Raw genomic sequence first — 26,073 nt, 5'->3', positions numbered from 1 at the left:
CATGTACTGATGGCCTATGGCTGTCCAAGATATCTAGAGTGGTCTATCCAATTAAGTACAAGAAGAAGTTTAAGACATTATCCTCAAGAAAAAGGCGTCATCATGATTCCATCTACTCCTCCTCCTCCTCGTCATCACCACCGTTGGGGCAGATGCGGTTGAGATGGACATCATCCAGCTGGATGTAGAAGGCGTCGGGGTTGCTCTTGCAGGAGAGCTCGAACGAAAGGACGGCCGTGTCGCTGGTGGGGACGACGGTGTTGGAGCGCTGGACGTACTCGTTCCAGGCGTTGCCGTCGTAGAAGGGGTCAAAGTCGTCAAAGTTGACTCCGTCGAAGCGGACGAGGATGTCGCACTCGTAGAAGGGGAGGTGGTCGCCCTTGGCGACGTGGTACCAGTAGCCGAGGTTGTAGTTGGCGCCGGGGACGAGGCCGGTGACGGTCTGGGTGATGCTGGCCTTCTTGTTGCCTTGGGGCCAGCGGACGAAGCTGTCGAGATGTTAGCATTTGTATTATCAAAGAGAGAGATAGAGAGAGGTGAAACTTACGCAGAGCTGTCACCAGAGTGGCTGGGTCGGTTCTTGGAGTTGGCGACAACACCAGACTTGGCCTTGAAGGTCCAGAAGGTGAAGGCCTCGTCACCCTCGAAGCCACCGGCGTCAACAGCGTTGGCAGTGAAGCAAGCAGGGGCATCGCTGGTGGTGGTAGACTCAGCAGTGGTGGTGGTGGACTCGGCAGAGGTGGTGGTGGTGAAGTCAGTGGTAGTAGGGGCAGCAGTGGTGGAGGCGGTGGTGGAGGCGGACTCAGTCGAGGAGGCAGACTCAGTGGAAGAAGAGGCAGACTCCGACGCAGTGGTGGAGGCGGTCTCGGAGGCGGTGGTAGAGGCAGTCTCAGAGGCCGACTCAGTGGAGGTGGAGGCAGACTCGGAAGCGGACTGAGTAGTAGAGGCGCTCTCGGTTGTGGAAGCAGACTCAGTGGTGGAACCGGACTCAGTAGAGGAGGAAGCAGACTCCGAGGCAGTGGTAGAGGCAGACTCGGTAGTAGAACCAGCCTCAGTGGAAGTAGAGGCGGACTCAGAGGCAGTCTCAGTAGTAGAGGCAGTCTCGGAGGCAGTCTCGGTGGTGGAGGCGGACTCGGTAGCAGAGGCGGTCTCAGTGGTAGAACCAGACTCGGTAGCGGACTCCGTGGTGGAGGCAGAAGCCGACTCGGTGGTAGAACCAGAGGCAGAGGCAGTCTCAGTAGTGGAGGCACCCTCAGTGGTGGAACCAGACTCAGAGGCAGACTCGGTGGCGGAGGCAGACTCAGTAGCAGAGCCAGACTCGGTGGCGGACTCAGTAGCGGACTCGGTGGCAGTCTCGGTGGCAGTCTCGGTGGCAGTCTCGGTGGCGGTCTCGGTGGCAGAGGCCGACTCGGTAGCAGAGCCAGACTCGGTGGCGGTCTCAGTAGCGGACTCAGTGGCAGTCTCCGAGGCAGTCTCCGTGGCAGTGGCGGACTCGGTACCAGACTCAGTCTCGGTAGCGGACTCGGTAGCAGTCTCAGAGGCGGTCTCGGTAGCAGAGCCAGACTCAGTAGCAGTCTCAGTCTCGGTAGCGGACTCGGTGGCAGAGCCTGTGGCAGTCTCGGTAGCAGACTCAGTCACGGACTCAGTAGCAGTCTCGGTGGCGGACTCAGTCACGGACTCGGTAGCAGTCTCAGTGGCAGTCTCGGTACCAGTCTCAGTGGCAGACTCAGTAGCGGACTGAGTGGTAGCCTCCTGAGTGGTGGCCACAGTGGTGGGAGAAGAGACAGGCTCACGGATGTCACCATCACCAAAGTCAAGTCTGTAGTCGTTGATGTTCTGAGGAGTGACTTGGTTGGAGATGAAGATGGAGTCGACGAAGAGGGAGGCCAGACCACCAGACGAGCAGCTGGCGCGGATGGACAGAGTAGCCACGGAGGAGGGGACGCTGGTCGAGACCAGGGCGGTGTTGTAGAAGGCAGAGGCACCAGTGCTGTAGATGAAGGTGGTGAAGAACTGCTCAGAGCCAATGTAACCCTCGAGAGTGCAGATGTTCTGGGTGGTGGGGGCAGTGAGGATGAAGTAGAAGAAGCGAACCGTGTAGGGAGTCGCAGTGTTGAGGTCGGACAGCTCCTGGCTCAGGCTGGCAATGTCGCTGACAGCTCGCTTGTGCTTGGTGGGAGTCGAGCTGACAGTGAACTTGACGCAGTTGTTGTCGTTGCTTCCGTCACCCTTGTAGCCTCCGGTAGTGCTGCCCTCAGTGTTACCCTCAGTTTCGAAGTTGGGGATGTTGCTGGAGTCCACGTTGAGGTCATGGAAGCCACCGTTCTGGCAGAGGTTCTTGATGATGCGAGGGCCAGTGGTCTCAGTCGAGGACGATGAGGCGCCAGAGGAGGTCTCGGTGGCAGAGCCAGTGGCAGAAGTAGACACAGTGTTGCTAGGTCTGCAAGGACCGGCGGCAGCAAGGTCGAGGCTGCCCGAGAGGGCGAGAGCCGCCAAGGCGACGAAGGAACGCATGATGCAGGAGGGGAGGGAATTAACGAATGAATGAACGACTGAACGAGGGAGTAGAACGAGTGAATGGCCGAGTTGGACGGTTGAAGCCTCAGAAACTCTCTTCCTGAAGGACGGGAGAGAGGGGAGAAAGAAGCGATATATACCAAAGCCAAGACGGACGATATTGGGCGATGACCAGACTCCTCAATAGACCCCCTCGATAGTCTGCCTAAACTGCCCCTAACTTTTGTCAATATTGTCAAGCTAATTGTTTATCAGGATCCGTAAATGTCATGGAGATGATCCTAATCTGGCGGCGCAGCTGACGCCTCTCAAGTCCGTTGACCAAGCTATTGAGTCTAAGTGCGCCGCCAGATCCGCAAGGCGACGGACTTGATACCTCGTAAGGGCAACACCATTTTTGCGTGGCTTGCGGAAAAAGAAGCAAAGGATTCAGAGCCTCAGTGGCATGTTACTTGGACGTTTTGTAACATTTGTGTAGATTGTAAGTTATCATGAAAGCCAAGCCCATGTTGAGATCTATCACTCTGGGGAGAGTTGCAACCCGCATCGAAGATCACAGCCCAAGCTTTTACCCACAGGTCTCACCCCTAGGACTCCTTCCTTCCTCTCTCAGCAAGGATCTTCTAGACTAGAGACCGTTGCTTCTTCCAGGACGCTGGTCATGTTCGGCCCCCGCCCGGTGACATACCCGAAGGCCTGGAACTGGGAAAGCCCACATCGAATAAGCGCCAGCAGATTCGATAGCGCCACAGACCCTAGCCCACCCCTTCAGCCTTCAGCCCCTGGGACGTTCAGCGAATGCCGAGAAACCGGGACCTGCATCACTAGATTGTCAAATGTGGAAATGAGGGTTTTCCTGTGGTTTTTTTTTCTCTCGCCCACCCGAGAGGAGGCGTCGGGACGAAGCGTGCCGTGGTGGGAAAAAGCCATGGGAATCTCTGGCAAAAGCCACACTCGAGATGGAAAGGGGCATTCTAGTAGACGACCGGTATTATGACGTGCTCCGTGGTTTCTAGGGGATTGGCCCGTAGAGCTTGGACATGGGGGATCGTCTAGGGCTCGGGGGGTAGTTAGTTCTTTGGTTATGTCGAGACTATTTGTTTCAACTATGGGAGACTAATTTGGACTGATTTTTTTCTGCTTACTCACGGCATTTTAATACGAACTTGCGATGTGATGAGTGTGTTTAGGTGCTTGGCTGTTGGTTGTCTGGTTGGATGTGACTGCTTTGCAAGATAAACAAAGAAAGATGAGATTACTGGTTGATTTTTGGGGAGGCCGTGTTGGTAACCACGTTTGAAAATGAGGTGAGGTCGGTTTTTACTCGTCAGGTCAAAATGGCACTCTTGCTTGGCGTGTCTTCTTTTGAACTGGCAACCGGGTAGCTGAACATGTGCTTGTAGAGCCAACTGTGATTGCTTGCATCTTGCAGGTGCTTCGGGAAGCTGCCTGGGGTCACACGTGATACGCCAGCTGTCAGTATCGGGTAGGTAGCTCGTACTTCCTGTCAAGTTGACATGGAAGAAGAGAGGGAACATTATGCTTTTGTTTACCGACATCAATAACATCACCATAAAATGTCAGAGATAAACAAAAGTCTAGAGCTCACGACCACCCCCTCCGAGGCCGCTGAAGCCATGTCCACGCCCAACATCGATTCAGCGCGAGAAGCAAGACGAAAATGGGAAATGGCAAAGCAAAAGAAGGTCAAACGCGATCGAACGTGTACACTTCACAGAAACGACTACCACGCATTTCTACAATTCGCTGTCCCGGGAGACATGACGAGGCCCGAGATTTGCCAGTCGCATGGCCGATGCAAGGCTGATGGGCCCTTGGTCACGAGCAGATACCGAGTGTGCATCCTCGCGGCAAAACCTAGATACTTCCACCCCGAGTGCTTCGAGGACAGATACGATGTCCCATATATGATCCCAAGGCATTTCAAGATGGAGGCTCCCGAGATGTGCGGGCTCATGGTGCACAAGTGGTTTCAACACAATAGGCTTGTCAACTTGGATGCTATCGCCGAGTACATTCTGCAAGATTGTTGTTACCGGCTTGGCATGTTAGAACCGGATCGGCCGATGCCTGAGCTGAAGGACTACACGACAGGAACGAGAGATAGATGCAGCCTGAAGGATCTGGTGGACAATGTCATGTGTGGCTGCTTTCGCAAGAAGGCTTTGGCTCTTGCAGGATAACTCTCACCAATCTGGACCACAGACGCTCTTGGGGCGGGAGGCTGAAGAAATTGTGCTTTACATGTTTGCTATGACAAGAGTTGGCAGTCCGGGACCGATATACTTAATGATAAAGGCGACGCGCGATAAGGACCCCTGGCGTTCTTTTAAATTGTGCATTGTCTCAAGCATGGATGTTGTGGGGTGTGGGGGAGAAAGGAGGGATGATCGGTATGTTCCGAGAGAATCCTACAGAGTCTATTTCGATGTAATTGGCCTGTGGTGAATGACTACCTATTGGGCTTCTACCTAACGTCCCTGCCCAATTTTTAATGCCTCTCGAATTGTAACGGGCTTGATGTCTGGGTATTTGGCGTTGAGGGAACCCTCGTGCGGTATGTCAAACTGCCCTGTAACGGACCATATCCCCAGAAGCGCTAGCAGCTGTCGGGTAAGGGCCTCGGGGAAGGGTGACAAGGCAAGCTCTGCCTTCTGCGCGGGGAGTTCGGTAGTTTCGCTTCTTTGAAGCTTTTCCAGAGGGTCGTAGGTCACGTCAAAGGAGGAGCCTTTGAGTTGTTAGAATGATTTTATACTTGAGTGTGTTGGTGGCTCACCTGTCACTTCTTCGGCCACCTTGACAAACTCGTTCCACGTCGTCTTTTCTCCGTAGCAAAAAGTCAACTCTTCCCACTTGGGTTCCTCGAGAAAAGCGGCGACGAATTTGGCCATGTCGTATGTGTAGGTGAATGCGATGGGCTCGTTGCCGGTGCCAGGGATGGCGGCCTTCTTGTTTGCCACGTCGATGGCAAAGGACAAGGGCGGCAGATGAGTCTTGAGTGAGGCCAAGCTGTAACAATCGAGAAAGTAGCCGACTACGAAGCGAGTCCACTCAAGGTCTGCCTTGCGAAGTGCTTCGAGGGAGGCTTTCTGAAAAATAGATGTCGGAGACCTGACTGTGGTCAGCCTGAAGATCGTCGGTGGCGTGGGACACTCACATCTCGCTGGGAAGAGATCCCCAGCCACTCATGATGAACCGCTTCACGGAAGGAGACTGGCCTGCGGCTCTGATCAAGTTGGCCTCGGCTGAAGAGGCTTCCTCGTTTGCGACTTGAATGGCGGATATGACTGTGTGCACGTTGTGCTGTTCCAGGGTAGTGGCCACAGCGGCAACGTTGGCGTAATCTACTGCAACATGTACTGGCTCTCCGGGTTTACTAGGACTTGCCTATTGGGACATGGGTCAGAGTACAACATGGAGTATAGCTAGTCGAGGTAGGTTCACCTTGCGGCCCAGGACAATGACCTTGAACGATGGAGACTGGACAAGGGTTTCGACGATGGTGCGGCCGACATGGCCTGTGCCACCTGCAACAGCGATGACCTTCATGTTGAAAGAATAGGGAAATGGAGGATGCGAGACGTGTGAGGAGGGAAGCTGGAGTTGTGGTGTCTGGGTTGGAACTTCTCGCCAGGAGCGAGGAAGTGAGCCTCTATATAGTAAGCCCATCGTCTAGGCCAATTGTTGACCTAAAATATGTCATGATAAATGTGATCTCGGTGGACGCTTGGTGCTGACGAAGCCCAGACAATGCTACCTTGACCATCTCCCTCGTGAGGCCGCGCGCTTTCCTATTCAGGCAACCCTGCAAATGCTAATGCGGTCATATCAGCAGAAACTTGGCGCCGTCAACCTCAAAGCAATGACAAAGACTCCACGAATCCCTGTCTAGCTGGTCTCGAAGCCTCCAGACACGTTCCATCAGCCCGAGAGCCTCCTTAGCCGTGCCAAATGCTTGGAAGGGTCCCATCGCCGACACAGCGCTTCTGAACATGTCCTCCTGCTCAGGCGCTGCTAGGCAGCCGGCAACGCAGAATGGCCACATGATGCTGCGGAGGGAGAGCTGCCAGGGAATTGTGCTGGTGATTTCCAAGATGCGCTGCACGCCGCGGAGGATCTTGGGGTGTGATGGGTCCCAGCCTTCTACAACGATTGTGAGATAGTGTATCGTGGCGTGTATCCATGCCTCCACCACGGGAACCCGATTTTGAGTTTGGCTTGCCGAGTTAGAAGTAGTGACTAGACCATCTTCTAGCATCCGCTCAAGCTCTATGCTTTGGTTTCGCACCTCTTCTGCTATGTCTGCCCTTTGAATGGGTTCAGCCGAGTGTTTCAATGACTCTAGCCGTGCCACCTCTCCAAGAGCGACGAGAACCCATCCAGGGCACCCGACATAGTCTCCCATACGGATCCCTTGAGTTTCGTCATGTGAATAGTCGACAGAGGGATGGCGATCAGCAATGAGAGAACGATGGTAGTGCTGAAGGCGGGGAGGAGTCTTGAGGGATACGCTGGATATGATGTCCGCAAAGACGAGAAATGCGGCAAAGAATTGAAATGAGGCCTGGTCAGCTGTCCATACACTGAACCCCAATTTAATTCCGTCGAAAAACGGCCGATCTTGATCCATGGCTCTCAGCACGACTCCCAGATCATGTTGTCCATCTTTCATGCCGTGAGTATCAAAAATGTCGTTGAACAGCGCTAATGCAGCCTTCAGATGCATGTTCCAATCTCCACCTCTAGCCATGGTTGTTTCAAAGATTAATAGCTGAATAATGCCTTCCAAGACATGTGTTTGACGGAAGATATCGGCTTTGGTATGTGGAGAGGCTTTGCTTAAGCCATCCATGTCCTGCCTAATAATCTTGAGGGAAGTCTTCATGTGAAGCGCAAGTGTATCCCACACATGCTGCTCACATGGAGTACGTAGAGTATGGCTCGCGTCTTGGGCGAGACTCAACGCGAAGTAATAGGCGCTGATGCTGATTGCAGTGTGTTTGATGCCTAGCTGACCCTTGAGGATGGCCAAGAGCCAGCTGCGTCCGCCGCTTATGCTTGTGGGCTGATACCACGGGAATAGGAAGGGGAACACTTTGTCTAGGTATAGTGTCATGAGGAAATCATCCGTCTCGCCTTGGCCGGTTGCGTGCACTGGCGCAGCAGAGCTAGTCGACGCTGGGCTGTCAATCGAGGGTGGGGCTTGGAGAGAGGTAGAAGACTCTCCAAGAGGAAGAACTTGGACAGAGAACTCCTTGTCGCGACGTGATGAAGAGCTTTGTCTCACTTGAGCCTTGATAGCCTTTGCCATGTCATCCTGCTTCTGCCCGCCATCCATCCACTCGGGCCTCACGGCGCTGTAGTGGCAGTCAATGCCCAGACCAGCACAGGCACTGCAGATGGGTCGGGCTCGGTCGCATTTTTTCCTCCGAAGGCGGCACGTCCAGCAGGCCGGTGATGACATGTCGTGAATCACGGCGTTAACGGAAGTTGCTGGTGCTGCGCCGTGATCGAGGTGGTGAGAATGAGTGGGGGGATCTTCGTCAGGGGTAGAGAGGCGCGCTGCCCGAGAAGGGTAAAGCGTCTTTCGTCCTGGCGCTAATGGTCAGCAACAACATGGGTTGAATGCATGGGGAGGCATGGGGAGGGTCATATCTGTTCCCGTTCTGCTGTTGAGGTGTTTCTTATAAAGCATGTTGCAGGAGGGTGTCTCAGGGAACCTATTATAACTCGAATCATACGAGCTGCCCTCAACCCTTGTGAGTTGCTTACCAAGATGCGATCCTTCCGGGTTATTTGAGAGGGAATGCGTTGATGGAAATCGAGTATAAAGCGTTTGTATCTTCTCTGTCTCAGCAACCGCAAAGTGCCCAGCAACAAACTTGACCATCAACACACAGTCAAAATGTTGTTGCAGATTCTTCGCTTCACGCTCCCAACTTCCACCACAATCTCAAGCACTGCATTCTCGAGCATCAGAAAAGCTGTGGCAACAGCTGGCGCTCAGATCCAGTACTTTGGCTACTCGGTGCAAACTCGAGCGGCGCCCCTGCCCAAGAAGAAGCATGAAGTGTCCTGGATAATCCGTATGTGACCTCGCCAAACTCACGGAACTGTAAACATGGCTGACATGATTCTTGATAGAATGGCCGGATAACTTGGACCTGTCTCAGCGACCCGCTCTCAGAGAGCCTTTCGATGAGCTGTCGCAGAACAGCGCCACGAGCTTTCTGGTCGAGGTTGTGCATGACGACCCAAATAATCTGCTGACCGCGTTGAGAGCGCCTATTTGCGAAGTGGTAGGCGTTCATACATGTGCTAAATGCCAAAATATTTGACACCTCGCTGCAGGTCGCAATGAGAATGAAACCGAACGCGGCTCTTTCGGTTCCTCCACTTGAGACATCGATGCACAAGACGTATACCGACTGCTACCAGATGCAAGGCTTTGTGGGAGGCGATTGGGGCTATGCGGTCAATACTAACTCTACTGGAGGCGGAGATGTGGATTTGGTTGAAGGGCGGCTCCAAGGTGAGCAACGCAGGCTTGCGATATACTTTCTCGGATGGGAGAGTGTCGAGGTATGTGCATCCTCCGTCCAGAATCAAAGGAACTTGACTGAGAAATTTACTAGCTCCACGAGGATGCTGGCACTACTGCTATATTTGCCGAGGAGATGGACAAGCTGGGGCCGTGGATGGAAAAGGAGAGCGGCGCGTGGTATGTCACGCTCAAGAAACATGAGTAGAATCTGTGAAAGTGGCCCGAGAGAATTGATGGGCCTGAAGCATTGGTTGAGAGTTGTATGTGGCGCCGCCTAAGATTATCATCGGAGAAACTGCCTTGGCGAGATAGTTGATAACTCCTGGGTGCTTTACTCGGACATCCTGCAACCCTTCTCCATTCTTTGTTATTCATTCCTGCTTCTTAGAGGTCTTTGTGGTTCAAGAGACTCCTGTATTGTAATTTTAATTGGAAATTTGTCCAAGGTGCGGGATTGTATTGTTAGGTCGTCCACAAACATAGCATTCCTCGCTTCAATCAACTTTAGAGGCTTAGTTTCTCTGGCCATTGCCCTACCCCTTTCAACGACATGACTAAACTTTAGAGGCATAGACTCGAATGAATGGCCTCTATATAAAAGACCAATTTCGGAAATTTCGTACTCTATTTCCATTCCTCTTTATTCTCTATCAACCCTCAAAACCCCAACACTTCTATTCTCCCATCTACTCATCCAACCCTTGTCGACAATGCCCTACTATCGTGATGACGATGACACCGAATGTGGTCTCGGCTGCTTTGGTAGCATCCGAGAAGTATTCATGAATCGAAATCGTGGATTGGAAAGGCTTCCTCCCCTTGGCACAAATCACCTTTTTGGCTCTTCCCAGCCCACTCCCCCAGCCTTCAAGAGCATCACCGCAATAATATCACCATACCACATGGGAGTTCGCGGCAAAGAAGTTGCCTCCGGTCCCGATGCACTGCTTGACGCTGGTATCCTCAACGCCTTGCGCCAGCTGGGCCTCGTTGTCTACGAAATCGTTCTTGAGCCCGTTGACGAGTTCGAGGGCGAGATTGGTAGAAGCTTTGAGCTCCACCGAAGAATATCCAAGGCTGTTACTCGGGCAGTCGAGAGCAACTCGTTCCCACTCATCCTCTCTGGGAATAGCAGTTCCACTGTCGGTGTCATGGCGGGCATCGCCAACTCGCGGCTGTATCGCGACGCCGAGCTTCCTGGGTGTCTCTGGTTCGATGCCCATGATGACTACAACACTCCCGACACCATTCTCAGCTGCTACTTGGATGCTATGGGTATTGCTATGCTGGAGGGAGAGGCCTGGAAGGCACTTCTGGAGACCATTCCTGGCTTCAGACCGCTGAATCTGAAGCGAAAGCTGATCCACTGCGGCATGCGCGACGTCACTGAGGAGCAGAGAGACCGTGTCGTTCACGCTGGATTCCCCATTGTATGGGGAAGTTCAGAAGAAAAGGTGAACTTCAAAGACGAGCTCCAATCGCTGCTGACCCAGAAGGGCGCCTCTCCCAGAGTGGTCCATCTCGACCTGGACTGTCTCGACATCTCTGTTGGCATCGCCAACAAGTATGCCGCACCCGGTGGCTTGTCTAAGCAAGATCTCGTGGGATGTATGGATATGGTGCCGGCAAGGTCTTGGCCTCTGTCACTCACGATTGCATCTTATGATCCTTTGTGCGATGTTGAGGGCAAGATACCCCCGGTGGCTGTTGTCAGTGTTGTAACATTTTTTAAGAGTCTCATGAAGTTCGGCGTGCTGGCTCTAAAGGTTGGGTAAATTATGCCCCTGAGGAGGGCATTACGTAGCCGGAAGGTAGGATTCTGTAGTATATGGTGTATCTTAATATTCGATCATGTGCATCTTTATTCTGAATTTCATGACATAAATGCCATTTCTTTTTGTGATTCTTGATCGAGCCCCTGACTATAACACCCGGCTGTTGAAAATTCTGATGACCGCCATCTCAGGAGCGAAACGAGAGTGACGACAGGCCGCTTGTCACCAGCTGCACTAGCGAGACGCCATGATGCTGCAAGGCCTGTCTGAGGCCAGAAATAATGACCTCGGCCTCCATATTTTCGGTCGCTCCGGTGTCGCGGCCGCTTCGGCATGGAGACCGGGTCTAGGCGCGCAAGGGTCGAGACAGAATCGGACCGGGTACGGTACCGACTAGTTTGCCGAGCGCCCTTACTTGAAAGGGAAAGAAAATGCGAGAGCTGGTCGAGGGGCAAACCCATGAGATGGCGATTACTTCATGGAATGTGAAGAAAGCTCTTGTTGACTGTGGAGTGAGAGTTCAACTGGAGCCCCTGACATGGCAGTAGAAAGTCCTTGGATAACCGAACGGACAAACACACAGCGTCTGGCTTCCAAACCCTAATGGCTAGATTGGGTTTTCTTGTAATGTCGCCGAAAATGATATGCAAAGGACAGTACGGTGTTGTACGAAAATACCTAGGTTGAAATGCTGCCGTAATAATAACTATGTCTGGGACTTTGAGAAGGAGAGTAAAGTTAAAGATTGGCACGTGCATAAAAATGTCTTGATCAGGTAGCTGGGCATGTTGAACATTGTAGAAACGCATGACATGACCTTGAATATCCAAATCCAGCCCTTGGAGCTATCTAGAACGAGATATACCCCCGCAATAACCTCTGAGTCGTTATGCACAAAGCTTCGAGATGCAATCCGGCTGTATTTCTCCCTCTTTGTATAATGGTACCCGAAGTTATGCTAGAGTAGAGGTTTCCTTATTGCCAGAGTACTTGCGAAACTGGGCAAAAACAACCATGTCTTCACCCACGGTGCCGAGAGATCCGAGGAACCACGGGACGGCATTCAAGAGGTAGTTCGTTTCCTGAGAGTACGCCAGAAGACTGATGAAATAAGTCACGTTTCCAGTCAGGGAGAGAAGAAAGAAAAGGATCGCCAGACCTGGGAGTATCAGTATTGTGAGAATGGTTGATAGACAGATCATGCTGCTTACCTTCGCACGACTTTTCACGGTAGTTCTTGATGATTTGCGGGATACGAGCACTGTTCTCGTGTTAGTTTAATGTTGGCTTGTGAAAATGGTGAACTATGCATACCATAGGTAGCAGACGGCACTGCCATACCCCAACGTTATGCCAACTGTCTCCAGCATCTTGCCAGAGCCTTGCTCTGGATCTTGAGTATCTGTCTCAGTGCTATCCAGAAAGCCCATTTCGAAAGCAGCAAGCCATGAAATACATCCCAAAACACCAACTGCAAGCAGGCTCAGCGTGTTGGATACCCAGGGGTTCATTTTGGGTCTTTGAGCCAACTGCGTCGTGGACAGTAGTGGCGTCTCCTCAGATGAGATGACATCTACTCCCGTAGAGGAGACGGATTGCGGGCGACAGTTGGCCGTCTTGTAGTAGAAGCATTGACAGATGAGAATCAGATCGGCAATACAAAAGTAGCCGGCCAGCCCAATAGCAGTAGGTGCAAGACGCGTGAGAAGGGCACCTAGATCCAGTCAGGCCTCATCCAGACACTGACTGTGTAGGCCAAGTACGCACCGATAAAGTTCGCTATATCTCCGAGCAGCCAAATAAACAAAAAGGCCATGCTGAGGCCCTCGGCACTCCCGGATTTGTAGTTGGCATGAAGTTGGGGCACCTGCAGAAGGGTAAGCGTTGTTGAATCTGACATGAAGCAGGCACGACGTACTAGGACCGTGATCCACGCTGTCAGGCTGATGCTGCCGAATATGCCTGAAATAACTTCGTTTGAGGGCATTGGACTCATCATGATGCTGGTGGAGGATAAGTGGAATAATGTAGACGAGAGATCCTTGAGAAATTGCTTCTTCAGAGAAAGAGGACCAAGGTGCAGAAGTTTGGGAGACGTTGATATGAACAGAAGGGTCAGAATCACACCGTTGGAGTGCCATGTTGAGAATAGTTTGCCAGTTTCATTTATACGGTCTTGTCAAAATGAGAACTTCCTCTAAAGTTCAAGTCTGGTGGATCGCATGCGCGGTTGATGTCGGCCTCTGGTGGTGCCGGCTGCTGACCATGCCACTCCACAAGGAATTTATATTGTTCAATGGAAGGATTTTCATGTACTATAACAGTAGGGCACCTGTGCTACCGTGAGTGAGGTAGAAGACCATTCACTTCGTGTCCCGAGAGTAGATCAAGCTGGTCTATCCCTCATGGGTGGTATCTAGGCATTCAGACATCTCAAAGAATAAGAAGAAGGAACGGATTTGTAAGGCTATACAGCACTAATTCAAATTAAAGATATGCTTATAGCTCTCGACTGGCAATCAACCGTACCCAATATCATCATTTGAGGAGCCATGACCAAATGTGCACCCCATACACTCGATGATAACCTCCCTGGATAACACTCGATTCGACCCCCGGCATAGGGTGCAGATGACAAAGGGCGCAACAGGGGTTCCGCATTTTCTTGCCGAGTTCGTCCTAGCCCCTGGTGGGTTATCAGCCTCTCTTGTCGCAGGCATCTTGCTACTCGTCAGGAAAAACGGGCTCATGATGCGACTTGGCGTTGGTGTTTACCCCGAATATTTTTGCAAATTTGAAACTTATGGGGCATCGCTTAAGTTCGGCCCTTTTGTTGGAGTCGGACTCGTACGTGATGTCGGATGTTGGTCGAGTCTGCCCTGGATTGGAGAAGCGGTATCAAGCTGAAGGAATGAACGGGGGTCCCCCCTCACGGGACCACCTTTGGATTCTTTCGAGAACGAGCCAAGTTTTCCATTACTCGCCCGGCTTGGCCTATAGTGGCCCCCTACGGATGGCCATATCCGGGATCGGCGGGGACTGGTAATACTTCCTTTATGTTAGCAAGCGCAAACGTAAGCCTATGATTTGTTGCTGGTTGCCTTCTCGTGGTACTCCCTGGGACTGTCATATGGTTTTTATTGTGAAAGCATTTCGTGAACCACGGGTTAAGATGTTATACGCTGAAGTTTCCACTGTCTTTCTCTCCTTTGGCCATTTTTCATAGTGCTTCTAACATTCACTGATTGCCTGAGTCTCAAATGATCTGGCGGAAAGCTGGCCGGGGCCCCCGTTGTTGTCACTTTTGCTGCCATTAGGGTAGGCATCCCTTACTTGGCTGAGATAGTCTAGGTTGGGTGGAGACGTTGAGCAACTACAACGTAGCTGTTGAGTAGGGCTAAGGGCTGCGGTTTTAAGGGTTGTCTTGGTAATGCGCTGCAGTCTGTCGGTAGATATTAGGAAGGGGAACATGTCGAAAGAGAGCTGACGTGGAACCAGGTTGTCACGGAATTTGAAACTTCCCCGGACAGTGATTAGAAACTAGAGTGATTGTGGAGGTGGATTACCGGACAGATTCCGCCTGAGTGGTTTCAGAGTTGAAGTCTCTTCCCAACACGTAGTAGTTCAGCTGACTTGAGTGTGCTAATATCCAGTCTCGGCATCTCCCCGCGGTCTGATCAAGACTTCCCCTTGGTCCGGTCGGTTGGGACACATAATATGGGGTCGCTTACCCACGGGAAAAGATTGAAAGCGTCCTCCACAGGGCGCAAACCATCGCCATCATCAGCCCCAGGTTTCTACTCCAGGTTTCCTCAGTGGGGGGGATCTAGATGTGCATCCGTGGGGAAAACCCCGCGAGACGCAATGTTTTTGTTACCAAATAATCTGAACGGTAGCGCATGGAGATCTGGGGTCTCGAATGGGAACTGCGAGATTGATTGACCTGGGGTAAAAGAGGGAGTGAGAATGGATATTTGATGATTAATTAATGCGGACTCTGACGTGAGGCCCACGATGCGCCGCCGGCCAAGCTAGGGGTTAGTTGCCGAGTGGATGATCAACAACAAACTTGACGGGAATGGATTTGACTGGTAATACGGAGTAATTACAATGGAGAAGCTTGAAGCAGTTAATTGCTGATAAGATAGATGTATGCACATGAGCTTGTGTGCTTCTAGAAGACAGACGGCATGCTCATTTACTCCGCATGAACCCTTCATACCGTCTGCAGATTCAATACAAAGAGCCTCAATGAGAGAGTTCCTCTTACACGTGGTTCTCCCCCGACGTCGGGGCAAGGTCAAATTGACCGGCGGCGCCGAACATGACACGACCCGGCGGCGCCGGCGGAGACGGCGGGCCGCCGACGAGGTCCGGAGGGCGCGCGGGCCTAGTCCGGCCCTGGTTTCTCAAACATAATACTAACGTAATGTAAATAGATACTCGACGGGGCATGACTCGAGATTTGACAAGGCAAAGGGCGTGATAAATTTGCTTGGCTCATATCTCGGCTTCTTTCCTGGTGGCATCTTTTTGATTGCTTGTGAGTGTCTGTTGGTCTTTTTTTTTGGGTTGTTCAGTGCCGTGCATGGAAATATTCGAGAATCATGGCTTGGCTGGTGTTGGGGTAAGTGAGGAGTCGCTCAACTTCACGACTTCAAAGACGTGCGATGAACCTTTTAAAGCACCCACAATCAAGTCTGATAACAATTTGAGTAAACAATTATAAACCATAAATATTAAAGAAGCCATCACAGGCTCAAAATGGCCCATTCTACCTCCCAATCACTCGGTTCCTCGGCCACATGCCTGTCCATGAACTCCAAAAATTTGCACCCCCCTCCCTGTCCAGTGGAGAATGCATCCGTGCGGAGTAGGCGGATTTCGTCGGCTGAAGCTGACTTGGAGAACCACACGTTCGCGCTCCACTGCCAGTGCATGGAGATTGACTCTTCAAGATGCAAGATAGACTTGGGAACCACTGACAGTTTTTCCCCATGGAGATTTACGTAAAACCATCGACTCCTTTAATCCGGGGATAACGAAAAACTGTCATATCTTGGAAAACGCGGAGTAATCAGACTGTTTTTTGTGAGACCATGTGTGGAGATATCGCGTAGCGTCCTCTTGCCCTTGACGGGGCCGAGACTAGAGATGGGATGGAATAGTACTAATACCCTCGCCCCGTTCAGTCAAACTCTGATCTTTTTCTTTTCTTTCTCCTCAAGCTCATCTTCTGGGGGAGATCCAGATACCAGATTTACTTCACAGCATCTCTCCGTCTTTGGAGTATACCATTCACCATGTCGGTCGAAAAAGTTGTCGACACAGCCCCCGTCACGGGCGAAAAGGGCGTGGCAAAGGACGGTGCCTTTGCCGAGGAGCAGGCCCCTTCTATTCGAAATGAGGGCCTCGTGGGAACCGGACAGGAGTATGAGAAGGAGGACTTTTTGACACGTACTGGTTTGAACGCCAGGTCTTTTCAGAGGAAGCACTACGGCCCCGGCCTTGTCGAGCTTGATCGAAAGATGAAGCCGAGACATCTGCAGATGGTTGCTATTGGAGGATCTATTGGAGCTGGTTTCTTTGTTGGATCTGGATCTGCTCTGGCTAAGGGTGTAAGTGACGACATATTATTACTGGTTGACATGATGCTGATCGTGTAGGGACCTGGAACATTATTCCTCGATTTCTTGCTCATCGGAATCATGGTTTTCAACGTTGGTAAGTCAAGAAATTTTGTCTTGCTCACGTACATATCGACTGACCACTTGTAGTCTACGCCCTTGGTGAGCTCGCCGTCATGTACCCCGTATCAGGCGGTTTCTACACCTACGCAACACGCTTCATCGAGCCCTCATTCGGTTTCGCCATGGCCTGGAACTACGTTCTCCAGTGGGCTGCCTCCCTCCCCCTCGAGCTTACCGTCTGCGCCATCACGATCCAATACTGGGCCCCCGATGTTTCCCCCGGCGTGTGGATTGCAGTCTTCCTCGGCGCCATCATCATCCTCAACGTCTTCGGCACCCTTGGATACGCTGAGGAGGAATTTTGGGCTGCATGCTTCAAGCTCACATCAGTCTGCATTTTCATGATTGTCGCTCTTGTGCTTGTTTGTGGTGGAGGACCTTCCAGTGGACGATACGACACATACTCTGGCTTCAAGCTCTGGCAGGACCCAGGCGCCTTCAAGAACGGCTTCAAGGGATTCTGTTCCGTCTTTGTCACTGCCGCCTTCTCCTTTGCCGGCACTGAACTGATCGGTTTGGCCGCGGCTGAGGCTCGCAACCCCACCGAGTCGGTGCCCAAGGCCGTCAAGCAGGTGTTCTGGCGAATCTGCCTCTTCTACATCGTTGCTCTTTTCTTCATCGGTCTCCTGATCGACTGCAACGATGAGTCTCTGCTCTCGTCTAGCTCCTACTCCAGCACCAAGGCTTCGCCATTCGTCCTCGTCGGCAAGTACTCTGGTCTCAAGGGCTTCGACCACTACATGAACGCCGTCATCCTATCGGCTGTTCTGTCTCTCGGTATTGCTTCAGTTTATGGAGGTTCTCGCACTCTTCTTGCTCTTGCGCAACAGGGATATGCGCCTAACATCTTTACCTGGATTGATCGGGCTGGCCGCCCTCTCCCCTCGGTTATTTTCATCATTCTCTTTGGTCTCCTGGCTTTCCTCAACCTGGATGCCGCTGGCCCCGTCATTTTTGACTGGCTGTTGGCCTTGTCTGGTCTATCTATGCTTGTCACTTGGGCTTCTATCTGTGTTGCCCACATCCGGTTCCGAGCTGCGTGGAAGCACAACGGCCGCAGCCTTGATGAGATCCCTTTCAAGGCTATTGGTGGTGTTTATGGTTCATGGTTTGGTCTGATTTTCGTCATCATTGTCATGATGGCTCAGGTAAGAAAGAGACTCAACTCCATTCTCAAGAAACACAAGCTGACAGTATTTACAGTTCTACACTGCTATAGTTGCTCCCCCTGGAGAGTCAGGAATGGGCACAGTTGAGGGCTTCTTCAAGCAGTATCTTTCCTTCCCTATTGTGCTGCTCTTCTGGGCTGGGGGATGGCTCTGGAAGCGAACAAAGTGGATCAAGATCGAGGAGATCGATATTGACACGGGTCGACGTGAGCACGACTGGGAGGCTATCCGTGCCTATCGCGCTGAGCTGGCCAGCTTCCCTGCTTGGAAGCGCCTGTTTTATACCATGTTTTAATTACTTCATGCTTGCTGACTTGGGACGGAGAGATGTTGGAGATGAGCTACGTGAAGGTGTAGTGGCTTGTACATATATGAATAGATATTATCGCACATCATGCGCAATCCGGTCGAAATGCCCCGTGCAAAACCCCTTTTAAGACGAGTGACGGCACGGAATACTTCTGCAACGGAGCAAGCTCTGAAGAGGAAACGTTCGTTGATCACAGCGCCTTGGCTTGTCAACGAGCAGTTCTATGACTGGTTCAGTGATTCATTCATGAACAATGAGGCTTCCTCAATGTTGGCTTATCTGAAGCCAGTGTAGTGGTTGACTCAAATAAGTTGCAAGTTAATGCGCCTCCTGTGTTATCATTGTGGGTGATTCTGTTCTCGGGTCGAACATGCGCTCCATATTGAACTGCTGTAGCGGTTGTATCTGAGGCTGGACTAGAAAGCCTTTGTTCTTATCTACTCAGCACAACATCCCTTAATACAGGCTCTGTTCAACAGTTCACGCCCAGACCAGTGTCACGGTCCAGCAGATTTCCATTTGTCCAGCTCCTTTGTTCACATTCATTGAGTCAATGACATTCTTTCTAAGGGTCTATAAAGAGCATCCCACCTTGCGCAGGTGTCGAGGCAAACTTGAAACCATCTCACAAATCGGGACAAATTCTCAACTAATCCACCCAACTCCACCAGCGCACAACTACTGACAATGGCTTTTAACCACCAAGTCGATCTTGTCGATCGTCAGCGTAACTTGCTGATTAACCCTCTACCACTCACTGAAGACCCTGCTCCGGAAGTAAGTGAGCTCGAACTGATGACAAGGCAGATCGAAATTCTCTTCCCAGTCGAAATGCAAGGCACCCTCCTTACCATGAGCGAATATATCTCATACATGGATGTCTGCCTCGACGGCCAGCAGCAGATCTACGACATTTTGAGATCTGCCGAAGCTATTGACTGCTTCCTTCTACCCCTTCAAGGAACAGGCCAGACGAGGCTCGTGGATCGTTTGGTCATGCACCAGCAAGCCTTGAACGCGGCGGCAATGAGGCTGCACCAGGACTTGACCAACTTTATGCAGTCGCTTGAGCACATGGGACAACCAGATGGCTTGGAGGATAGGGCTTGGAAGATGTGAGTTTTCAATTCCCGAGATGTGATTGCTTACGAAGTTGATACCAACATCCCTAGGCGTGCTACAGATTGAACAGAATACGCCAGCTGGGTACGAGTCTTCTACTGCAGGCAGTAAGAAGGTTAAGGAAAAGGCCATTGTGTTAGCATTGGGATATAACGCTATGAAGTATTGATATTGTGCCCTTGATGGGATAACTGCCCAAAAGAGACAGAATACGCCAAGATCAAGCCCCGTCGCCAGGCAAACGGAATGCCTTGGAATGCCTTATTTTTCCAAAAAATAGAAACAAGAATTACTCTCCTCGCAAATCCATCATTGAAATACCGAGTTGTGAAGTGTTGAACTTTGTAAAGCGTCTGAGAGGCACCGCCTAATCAGATAAGCTCAACTGTTCTGGTCTCCCAGTCCTGACAAAGGCTCATGCCCCCGAGAACATGAGTGTTGGGATCTGAAACAAAGATGCCAACCCGAAAGAACTTGCCCGGTTCTTTGGTGGGCTGTAGTAAGAGCCCGTAAATGATGAGTTGCTTCTTGCAATGCAAACACAGTTGCTGATCGTGTTCCCCAACGTGATCCGAATCTCCTAGGTCCAACGCTCCAAGGCCTGCCAAGGCCTGCTCTTCCTTGGCGTTTGCATTGTCAAGTATTTCGTCGCTCAAATTACCCTCATTGACGCCGAGCTCGTGGCAATAGCAAGGCTGTTGTCTTTTTATGATGCAAGATCCGAGAAGAAACAAGGTGACCCGTTCCGTATTCCCCTTTCCCTCGATATACCAATTCCAGTCAGGCTGCAACTGAATTCTCTCCTTGTCATCAAGGAAGCCAATTTCATCATCTACAAAGTCCCAACTAGATGGAATCTCTGCAGCTCTTGATCGCAAAGTGAGCTTGCCGCTTCTTAGCTGACCATACGGATTGGATCCAACTAGATCCATCTCGACATCAAGGAGTGCGAATTCTTGTTGTAACACTTCAAATTCTTGCCGAAGATCAAGAAGTTGCCCCACACCACCAGATGCAGCATGATCTTTCCTGGCCCAGCTCCATGAAGGCGCAATGTATGGATCTGGCGACTCCAAGAAAGCGGTGAGCTCCTGACGGGGGCGATTTGAGAATTCGGACTGCCAGAAAAGACCTTTGTAAAGATCATTTCTCCATAACCCCGCCAGGTATTCATCCTGAAGGACATCCTGGTATAGCTTGGCCAAGCCAGAAATAGCCGGGAGCCGGTCCGTTGGACGTGTGAAATTAGTGTCTGAAAAGGCTGTCGCTATTCGAAACCATCCGCGGTAGTTTAGGTGTCTTTCTGCACAATATGCAAAGAAGTGGGGGGTGCTATAGTCTTGCTGGAAGTGGGCCGAAAGACCCATGCGTCCAAAGAGAAGAATTCTTTGCGCTATCACCTGTTCTTGGTAGATCCAGCCTCTGGTGCGCCACCTCGATGCGTAGTAATCTTCCACCGCAAGTCTCGCGAAAGTGGCCTGATCAGTAGACCTTTCATGATTTGGTATCGGTACGAGGCGGTATGTTCCTTGAATGCCTGGCTTGAGCTTTGACTGGAATGGTAGGTGGATGAAAGGCTTGGTCAAGGAGAGGAAGCCCTCATTGCACGAGTCGGATGCGGGTGTGGCGATGACAAAGTAAGCATCCCTGAAGATCATGGCCAGGAGAGCAGACTCTTGTTCCCAATCGTAATCATCGTCCTGGATGATGCAAACGGCATCGACCCAGAGGTATCTCACACCGAAGGCCCGGCATACTACCACGGCATCTTTGATCACCGGGGATACCTCAGAGAGATGGAAGCCGGAGTATCGATTCTGGAGATTGCACCTCATGGTCGTGAACTGCATTTCTGCCTCTTCGGGAGTGCCCCAGCAATAGCTAAGAGCCGCGTACTTTTGGTCAAGACACTCATGTTTCGTCACAAGCTTGAGCTGTTCTCCCTCTGGATCGGCGCCAAGGTCAATGACGCGGTTTGGAAAAAAGTCCGAGTATGACGGCGGAAAATTGTCGAGTTTAGCACTCATCTCTCTGATTTTCTTCTGGTTGAGAAAATCTAGCGATGGTGTCGGTTGCACTCGTAGCCATCTTTGGCATTGTTCTAGAGGTATTAGCAGGCTGTCACCTGAAAACTGATAACTTGCGGATCTCACCATCCTCTGAGTCAATAGTGAACCGCAGTCTGGGTCAGTTGTTAGCCAACCCTTTGAGGGTCATGACCTTCCGTGATTGGTGTAGGAGAACAGACATTTGGAAGGCATCCTCCTCACCAGGGCGGTATATCTCAAGACACATGCCATACAGAGCAAACCCCAGGTTCGAGTTTTCAGGCCACCACGCATAGAACAACTTCAGGCAGATTTCCTGTTCCTCAACTTGGCGACCCATTTCAGAGTCCATGATGGCCGACCTGAGGAAGCAACAGAGGTCGCATTCGGCCGAGGCGGATAAGGCAGGCAATGCAGGGAGCCAGTCGCGGAGTTCAAAATCACACCATAACATTGCGCCATCCCCTGAGTAGTATGAGTCAGCGTTTGAGGGAAACTCGAGCATCTCCCCTTCTTCATAAGATGGACAATGGAGCCTCCGTTGCGGCTGTCATCAAAGCAAGCGCCCTGGCATCTCTCGCAAAGTCTCGTGGAGCAGCTGCCGCTGCCCGTTGGGTTGGCCTCTTGTGTGCTCATTTCGAAGGGAAACTGGCTTGTGTTTTTAGGTGACCGGGCATCGATGTTTTGAAAATTTGAGGTTGAAAAGGAACAATTCTGATAGAACTGGCGTTGCTTATGCTGACGTGAGGGGATTTGACTGCTGGGGGCAGCCGCTGATCAATTTTATGCATTGTGGAGCATTTATCATACATTGAATAAAAGTGATTAGATGTACAAAACCATGCTCAGCTTTTTCTTCTCCGAACCATTTGATATGTCTGGGAAACAAAGAACATTCAGACTTTTCTATTGATGGATTAGGAGATATCCAGAAGCTTACTTTCTTGAACTCATAGAACACCCAATCTTGCATCTGGATAAACTTGCGTACATTAAACTCCCTGGCCTATCCTTAGGAATACCTAGGCTGAATAGTAGGTTCAAGAGCTTTGATTTGTCTGTCTCATATACACCCTGTTATGTGCCTGGCCCTTGATTTAAGAAAATCAGTGAGCCGCATCTTTCAACTTTAACCTCATCCTTGAGTGTGGTAATGGCGACACCAGTCACAAACTGTGCCTCGAGGAGGTTTGACGACCACGACGCAGCCGCAAGGGCATGCGCACATGGGATTAGCCTTGTCAACTGGCGCCGCGGCGTCGATGGCTCTGGTTAGGCAGGTGGCCTTGTTAGAGTGAGCGGAAGAACACATCGTGAATGTATAAATGGCGCGAGTCTGTAGAGATGATGTTTTCCAAGATGTGCGTGTGGCTATTGGCTAGTCCTGGTGGTCATGGGACTAGATATAGAATTGAGTTAAGCTCTTGAATTAAGCTTAACTTGACGCGCGACCCTAGAGTCGTTGGTGAATGTGCCATCGCCAATCAGCCCAGTGCGTTAATAAGGGTCGTCAAACTAGAGCTAACCTACACTGATTTGGAATTCTGGACATCTGTGAACTATTCTTTGGTTGTGAAGAAAATTACTGGTCATTGCGCATCTGAATGAGGGCGGCGTGTGTAGCAGCTGATACGCGGCCGCGAGCTAGAATTATGGTCACTGATTTATTCCCTTGGCGTATTCTTTCTTCATTGTGCCTTTGCGTGTCAGAAGCGCTCTGTCGTGGGGGAAATTCCGTTACAGGTCTGTCGAGGCACTATCACGACATCCTGGCTGGACTCGCCTCATAGATGCCAAGGTGGCGAAATGTCAATGACTTGTTGTTCAGACTCCCATAAGGCCTCGGGTGTCATTGTTCCCCAGCCACAAGTTGGGAGGTCTCGAAGAACAGAGTAGGCGGGGTTTGTGCTTGAGCCAAGACAAAGCAGCTTTCAAAGCATCATACAATCAAGGCAGGTCGGTGTGTTCAGACAAAGTTTACCGTATCTAAACTGACTAGGGCCTCGAGATACGAAAGGTCTAGTGCAAACAAAGGAACCATGCTGTGGCTGGGCTTGCAAGAGTTCCCAAGATTCCGCTCGGAGCACCCGGTCCTACATCAGTCCATTCCGCGGTGACGACAAGACCCCTGCGGTGACAACAGATAACCCTACAATGATGCTTAAAGCGACCAGCCCACAGATTGAGCCACTCACATCACCGCCACCGCACGCCTATCTCTCGGCGCCTAGCCACCAGGGCCTTGCGACCTGCCCTTATCAACCAAGGTCACACTTGCGAATGCGCCAAAAGTTCCACGCGACGTGGGATCTGAGCCCGGCGCTAGTTCCTGGAAGAGGCAGTTGCGGCGGGGAATCGATTCGCTCGCCAAGAAACGATCGTCCCGCGCATCCCTACAACTGCCTCATTGGGATGGTCGCCGTGACGCTGCCGTTGACGTGATTGGTGTAATCATATATTGTGCTATGCAGAAGTGCCATGCAGGCCATGAAGAAGGTCGTGGACCGAGGATAGTTGAGATGAGAGTGCTGTAGCTATCTGCATAACACAGAATATCACCTATAAAAGGCCTTTTTCTCACGCTCGAGTGAATCCTTTTGCTCATCACTGCCTCTCCTGTCTCTGAAGGTAGCTGCTCAATCTTGTCTCTAGCCCATCATGAAGTCCTCTATTCTTTCGCTCTCCCTCTACGCCTTGGCCGCGCCTTCACTGGTCAGCGCCGGCAGCAGCAAGAAGCCCCTGGTCAACTCGCTGAAGCTGCAGAAGCTCATCAACATCGACGGACTCCTCGCCAGATCCCAGAAGCTTCAGGACTTTGCTGATGCCAATGGAGGAAACCGTGCCTTTGGCAGCGGTGGTCACAATGCCACCGTCGACTACATCTACAACACCCTGAAGAAACTCGGCACTTATGATGTGGTCAAGCAGCCCTTCACTGAGCTCTACTCGCAGGGTACCGCTTCCCTCAAGGTCAACGGAGAGGACTTCGCTGCCGCCATCATGACCTACACTCCCGGCGGCGCCGTCGAGGGACCTCTGGTCGTTGCTTCCAACCTCGGATGCGAAGTCGAGGATTTCCCCGCCGAGACCAAGGACAACGTCGTGCTTGTGTCACGAGGCACATGCCCCTTTGCCCAAAAGTCAACCAATGCCAAGCAGGCCGGTGCCGCCGGTGTTATCGTGTACAACAATGTCCCCGGCAGTTTGTCTGGTACGCTCGGCGCTGCTTTCGGCGATTACGCGCCTATTGTTGGCATCAGCCAGGAGGAGGGCCAGGCTATCCTCGAGAAGCTCAAGGCCGGCGAGGTTACCGTTGATCTTGACATTAATGCTATCACTGAGAACCGTGTCAGCTACAATGTCATTGCCGAGACCAAGGAGGGTGACCACAACAACGTCCTCGTTGTGGGAGGTCACTCCGACTCTGTGGCTGCTGGCCCTGGTATCAAGTAAGTGTTACGAAAGCATCCAATGGTGTCATTGACTAACCATATCCCAGCGACGATGGTTCTGGTATTATTGGTGTGCTGAAGGTTGCTGAGGCCCTCGCCAAGTTCCGCGTCAAGAACGCTGTTCGCTTTGGCTTCTGGAGCGCCGAGGAGTTCGGTCTTCTTGGATCCTACCACTACATCAAGTCTATCAACGGCTCTGATACTGAAATCAACAAGATCCGTGCTTACCTCAACTTTGATATGGTAGGTTGGCTCTCATCCTTTTGATTAAATCTCTACTAACTTGTACCAGATTGCCAGCCCCAACTACGTCTATGGTATCTACGACGGCGATGGCAACGCCTTCAACCTCACTGGCCCTGCTGGCTCCGACGTCCTTGAGAAGGACTTTGAGAAGTTCTTCAAGACCAACCGCAAGCCGTATGTTCCCTCTGAGTTCAGCGGCCGATCTGATTATGCCGCTTTCATTGAGAACGGTATTCCCTCTGGTGGTCTCTTCACCGGTGCCGAGCAGCTCAAGACCGAGAAGGAGGCCAAGCTCTTTGGCGGCGAGGCCGGTGTCGCCTACGACGTCAACTACCATCAGGCTGGCGATGACATCGCCAACCTCAACAGGGAGGCCTATCTCCTCAACACCAAGAGCATCGCCAACTCTGTCGCAAAGTACGCCAAGAGCTTCAAGACTCTGCCCAAGGTCCACAAGGCTTCCCGGAGATGGGACGCCGACAAGGCACAGATGCTCAAGAGGTCCAGCGAGCACACCCACACCCACAGTGGTCCTTGCGGTGGTATCAGCCAGTAAGGCTGGGAAAAGTTATGAGAGCCGTTTTGGCTACGAAGAAGTGTACAAGATTTGGAGTTTGGGGGGTTGTATAAGCAATGAGTATGATGTAGAGTAGCATGAGAATCAATTCACGCATGATGCGGTTATGATAACTTGGCTTTTCGTCTCAACTGCTTCTTGATTCGAGAAGAGAGCATAGTAGAAATATAGCCTTTGGTAATGATGTAAAGCCCAATTAGCTTCCAATTCCGTGTTGCTAACCCGGAAGCTCAAGTGTTTGTCATCTTGGATGAATTGGACCGGTCAATCTTGAAAAGACAAAAGGACCCCAAAACTCACTGGACAAACCGAAAACCCCCTCCAAGGGGATCATTTCACGAGAATGGAGAGAAAACCTTCCTCGTGGCCGCCATTCAAGCTGGGCTTGAGTTGTATGTCAGAGACCGCCTCGGTCAAGACAAGTCTCAACTGCGCAAGTACGGGCGCCCTCTCCTCGACTATGCACTTCGCCCAACGATGCCTAGTCCGGTTCAATCATCCAACTCTGAGGAAGGCTCAATGCTGGGTATTCTGGAACATCT

The 26,073-nt window shown here is 51.4% G+C and overlaps 11 protein-coding genes across 11 annotated transcripts; 6 read left to right on the top strand and 5 right to left on the bottom strand.

Moving 5' to 3' along the window:
• Window positions 1–112: 112 nt before the first annotated feature.
• On the bottom strand, window positions 113–2,514 carry NCS57_01003800 (uncharacterized protein; the record flags this gene model as incomplete). The annotated part of the gene is made up of 2 exons (XM_053059796.1): window positions 113–488; window positions 548–2,514. 2 exons carry the CDS (start codon window positions 2,512–2,514, stop codon window positions 113–115), a joined length of 2,343 nt encoding a protein of 780 aa, XP_052910190.1.
• A 1,580-nt stretch (window positions 2,515–4,094) lies between these two features.
• Window positions 4,095–4,721, top strand: NCS57_01003700 (uncharacterized protein; the record flags this gene model as incomplete). Its single annotated transcript, XM_053059795.1, has 1 exon — window positions 4,095–4,721. One exon carries the CDS (start codon window positions 4,095–4,097, stop codon window positions 4,719–4,721), a length of 627 nt encoding a protein of 208 aa, XP_052910189.1.
• Window positions 4,722–5,009: 288 nt separating this feature from the next.
• Window positions 5,010–6,087, bottom strand: NCS57_01003600 (NmrA domain-containing protein; the record flags this gene model as incomplete). The annotated part of the gene is made up of 4 exons (XM_053059794.1): window positions 5,010–5,266; window positions 5,315–5,649; window positions 5,696–5,925; window positions 5,983–6,087. The coding sequence occupies 4 exons, from the start codon at window positions 6,085–6,087 to the stop codon at window positions 5,010–5,012; spliced, it is 927 nt and encodes a 308-aa protein (XP_052910188.1).
• A 274-nt stretch (window positions 6,088–6,361) lies between these two features.
• On the bottom strand, window positions 6,362–8,002 carry NCS57_01003500 (Zn(2)-C6 fungal-type domain-containing protein; the record flags this gene model as incomplete). The annotated part of the gene is made up of 1 exon (XM_053059793.1): window positions 6,362–8,002. The coding sequence occupies one exon, from the start codon at window positions 8,000–8,002 to the stop codon at window positions 6,362–6,364; it is 1,641 nt and encodes a 546-aa protein (XP_052910187.1).
• Window positions 8,003–8,443: 441 nt separating this feature from the next.
• Window positions 8,444–9,287, top strand: NCS57_01003400 (uncharacterized protein; the record flags this gene model as incomplete). Its single annotated transcript, XM_053059792.1, has 4 exons — window positions 8,444–8,624; window positions 8,683–8,837; window positions 8,890–9,120; window positions 9,174–9,287. The coding sequence occupies 4 exons, from the start codon at window positions 8,444–8,446 to the stop codon at window positions 9,285–9,287; spliced, it is 681 nt and encodes a 226-aa protein (XP_052910186.1).
• Window positions 9,288–9,792: 505 nt separating this feature from the next.
• Window positions 9,793–10,857, top strand: NCS57_01003300 (uncharacterized protein; the record flags this gene model as incomplete). Its single annotated transcript, XM_053059791.1, has 1 exon — window positions 9,793–10,857. One exon carries the CDS (start codon window positions 9,793–9,795, stop codon window positions 10,855–10,857), a length of 1,065 nt encoding a protein of 354 aa, XP_052910185.1.
• Window positions 10,858–11,810: 953 nt separating this feature from the next.
• NCS57_01003200 (uncharacterized protein) lies at window positions 11,811–12,856 on the bottom strand (the record flags this gene model as incomplete). The annotated part of the gene is made up of 5 exons (XM_053059790.1): window positions 11,811–12,016; window positions 12,069–12,118; window positions 12,172–12,571; window positions 12,625–12,724; window positions 12,776–12,856. 5 exons carry the CDS (start codon window positions 12,854–12,856, stop codon window positions 11,811–11,813), a joined length of 837 nt encoding a protein of 278 aa, XP_052910184.1.
• Window positions 12,857–16,160: 3,304 nt separating this feature from the next.
• On the top strand, window positions 16,161–18,071 carry NCS57_01003100 (uncharacterized protein; the record flags this gene model as incomplete). Its single annotated transcript, XM_053059789.1, has 4 exons — window positions 16,161–16,475; window positions 16,524–16,581; window positions 16,635–17,755; window positions 17,811–18,071. The coding sequence occupies 4 exons, from the start codon at window positions 16,161–16,163 to the stop codon at window positions 18,069–18,071; spliced, it is 1,755 nt and encodes a 584-aa protein (XP_052910183.1).
• A 702-nt stretch (window positions 18,072–18,773) lies between these two features.
• Window positions 18,774–19,205, top strand: NCS57_01003000 (uncharacterized protein; the record flags this gene model as incomplete). The annotated part of the gene is made up of 1 exon (XM_053059788.1): window positions 18,774–19,205. One exon carries the CDS (start codon window positions 18,774–18,776, stop codon window positions 19,203–19,205), a length of 432 nt encoding a protein of 143 aa, XP_052910182.1.
• Window positions 19,206–19,579: 374 nt separating this feature from the next.
• NCS57_01002900 (uncharacterized protein) lies at window positions 19,580–21,608 on the bottom strand (the record flags this gene model as incomplete). The annotated part of the gene is made up of 3 exons (XM_053059787.1): window positions 19,580–21,309; window positions 21,362–21,390; window positions 21,457–21,608. The coding sequence occupies 3 exons, from the start codon at window positions 21,606–21,608 to the stop codon at window positions 19,580–19,582; spliced, it is 1,911 nt and encodes a 636-aa protein (XP_052910181.1).
• Window positions 21,609–23,914: 2,306 nt separating this feature from the next.
• NCS57_01002800 (Peptide hydrolase) lies at window positions 23,915–25,510 on the top strand (the record flags this gene model as incomplete). The annotated part of the gene is made up of 3 exons (XM_053059786.1): window positions 23,915–24,705; window positions 24,756–24,951; window positions 25,001–25,510. 3 exons carry the CDS (start codon window positions 23,915–23,917, stop codon window positions 25,508–25,510), a joined length of 1,497 nt encoding a protein of 498 aa, XP_052910180.1.
• Window positions 25,511–26,073: the final 563 nt, after the last annotated feature.

This window comes from Fusarium keratoplasticum, chromosome 8 (assembly GCF_025433545.1).
Source record: "Fusarium keratoplasticum isolate Fu6.1 chromosome 8, whole genome shotgun sequence".
Classification (NCBI taxonomy): domain Eukaryota; kingdom Fungi; phylum Ascomycota; class Sordariomycetes; order Hypocreales; family Nectriaceae; genus Fusarium; species Fusarium keratoplasticum.
This window is presented reverse-complemented; position numbering and strand designations above follow the sequence as displayed.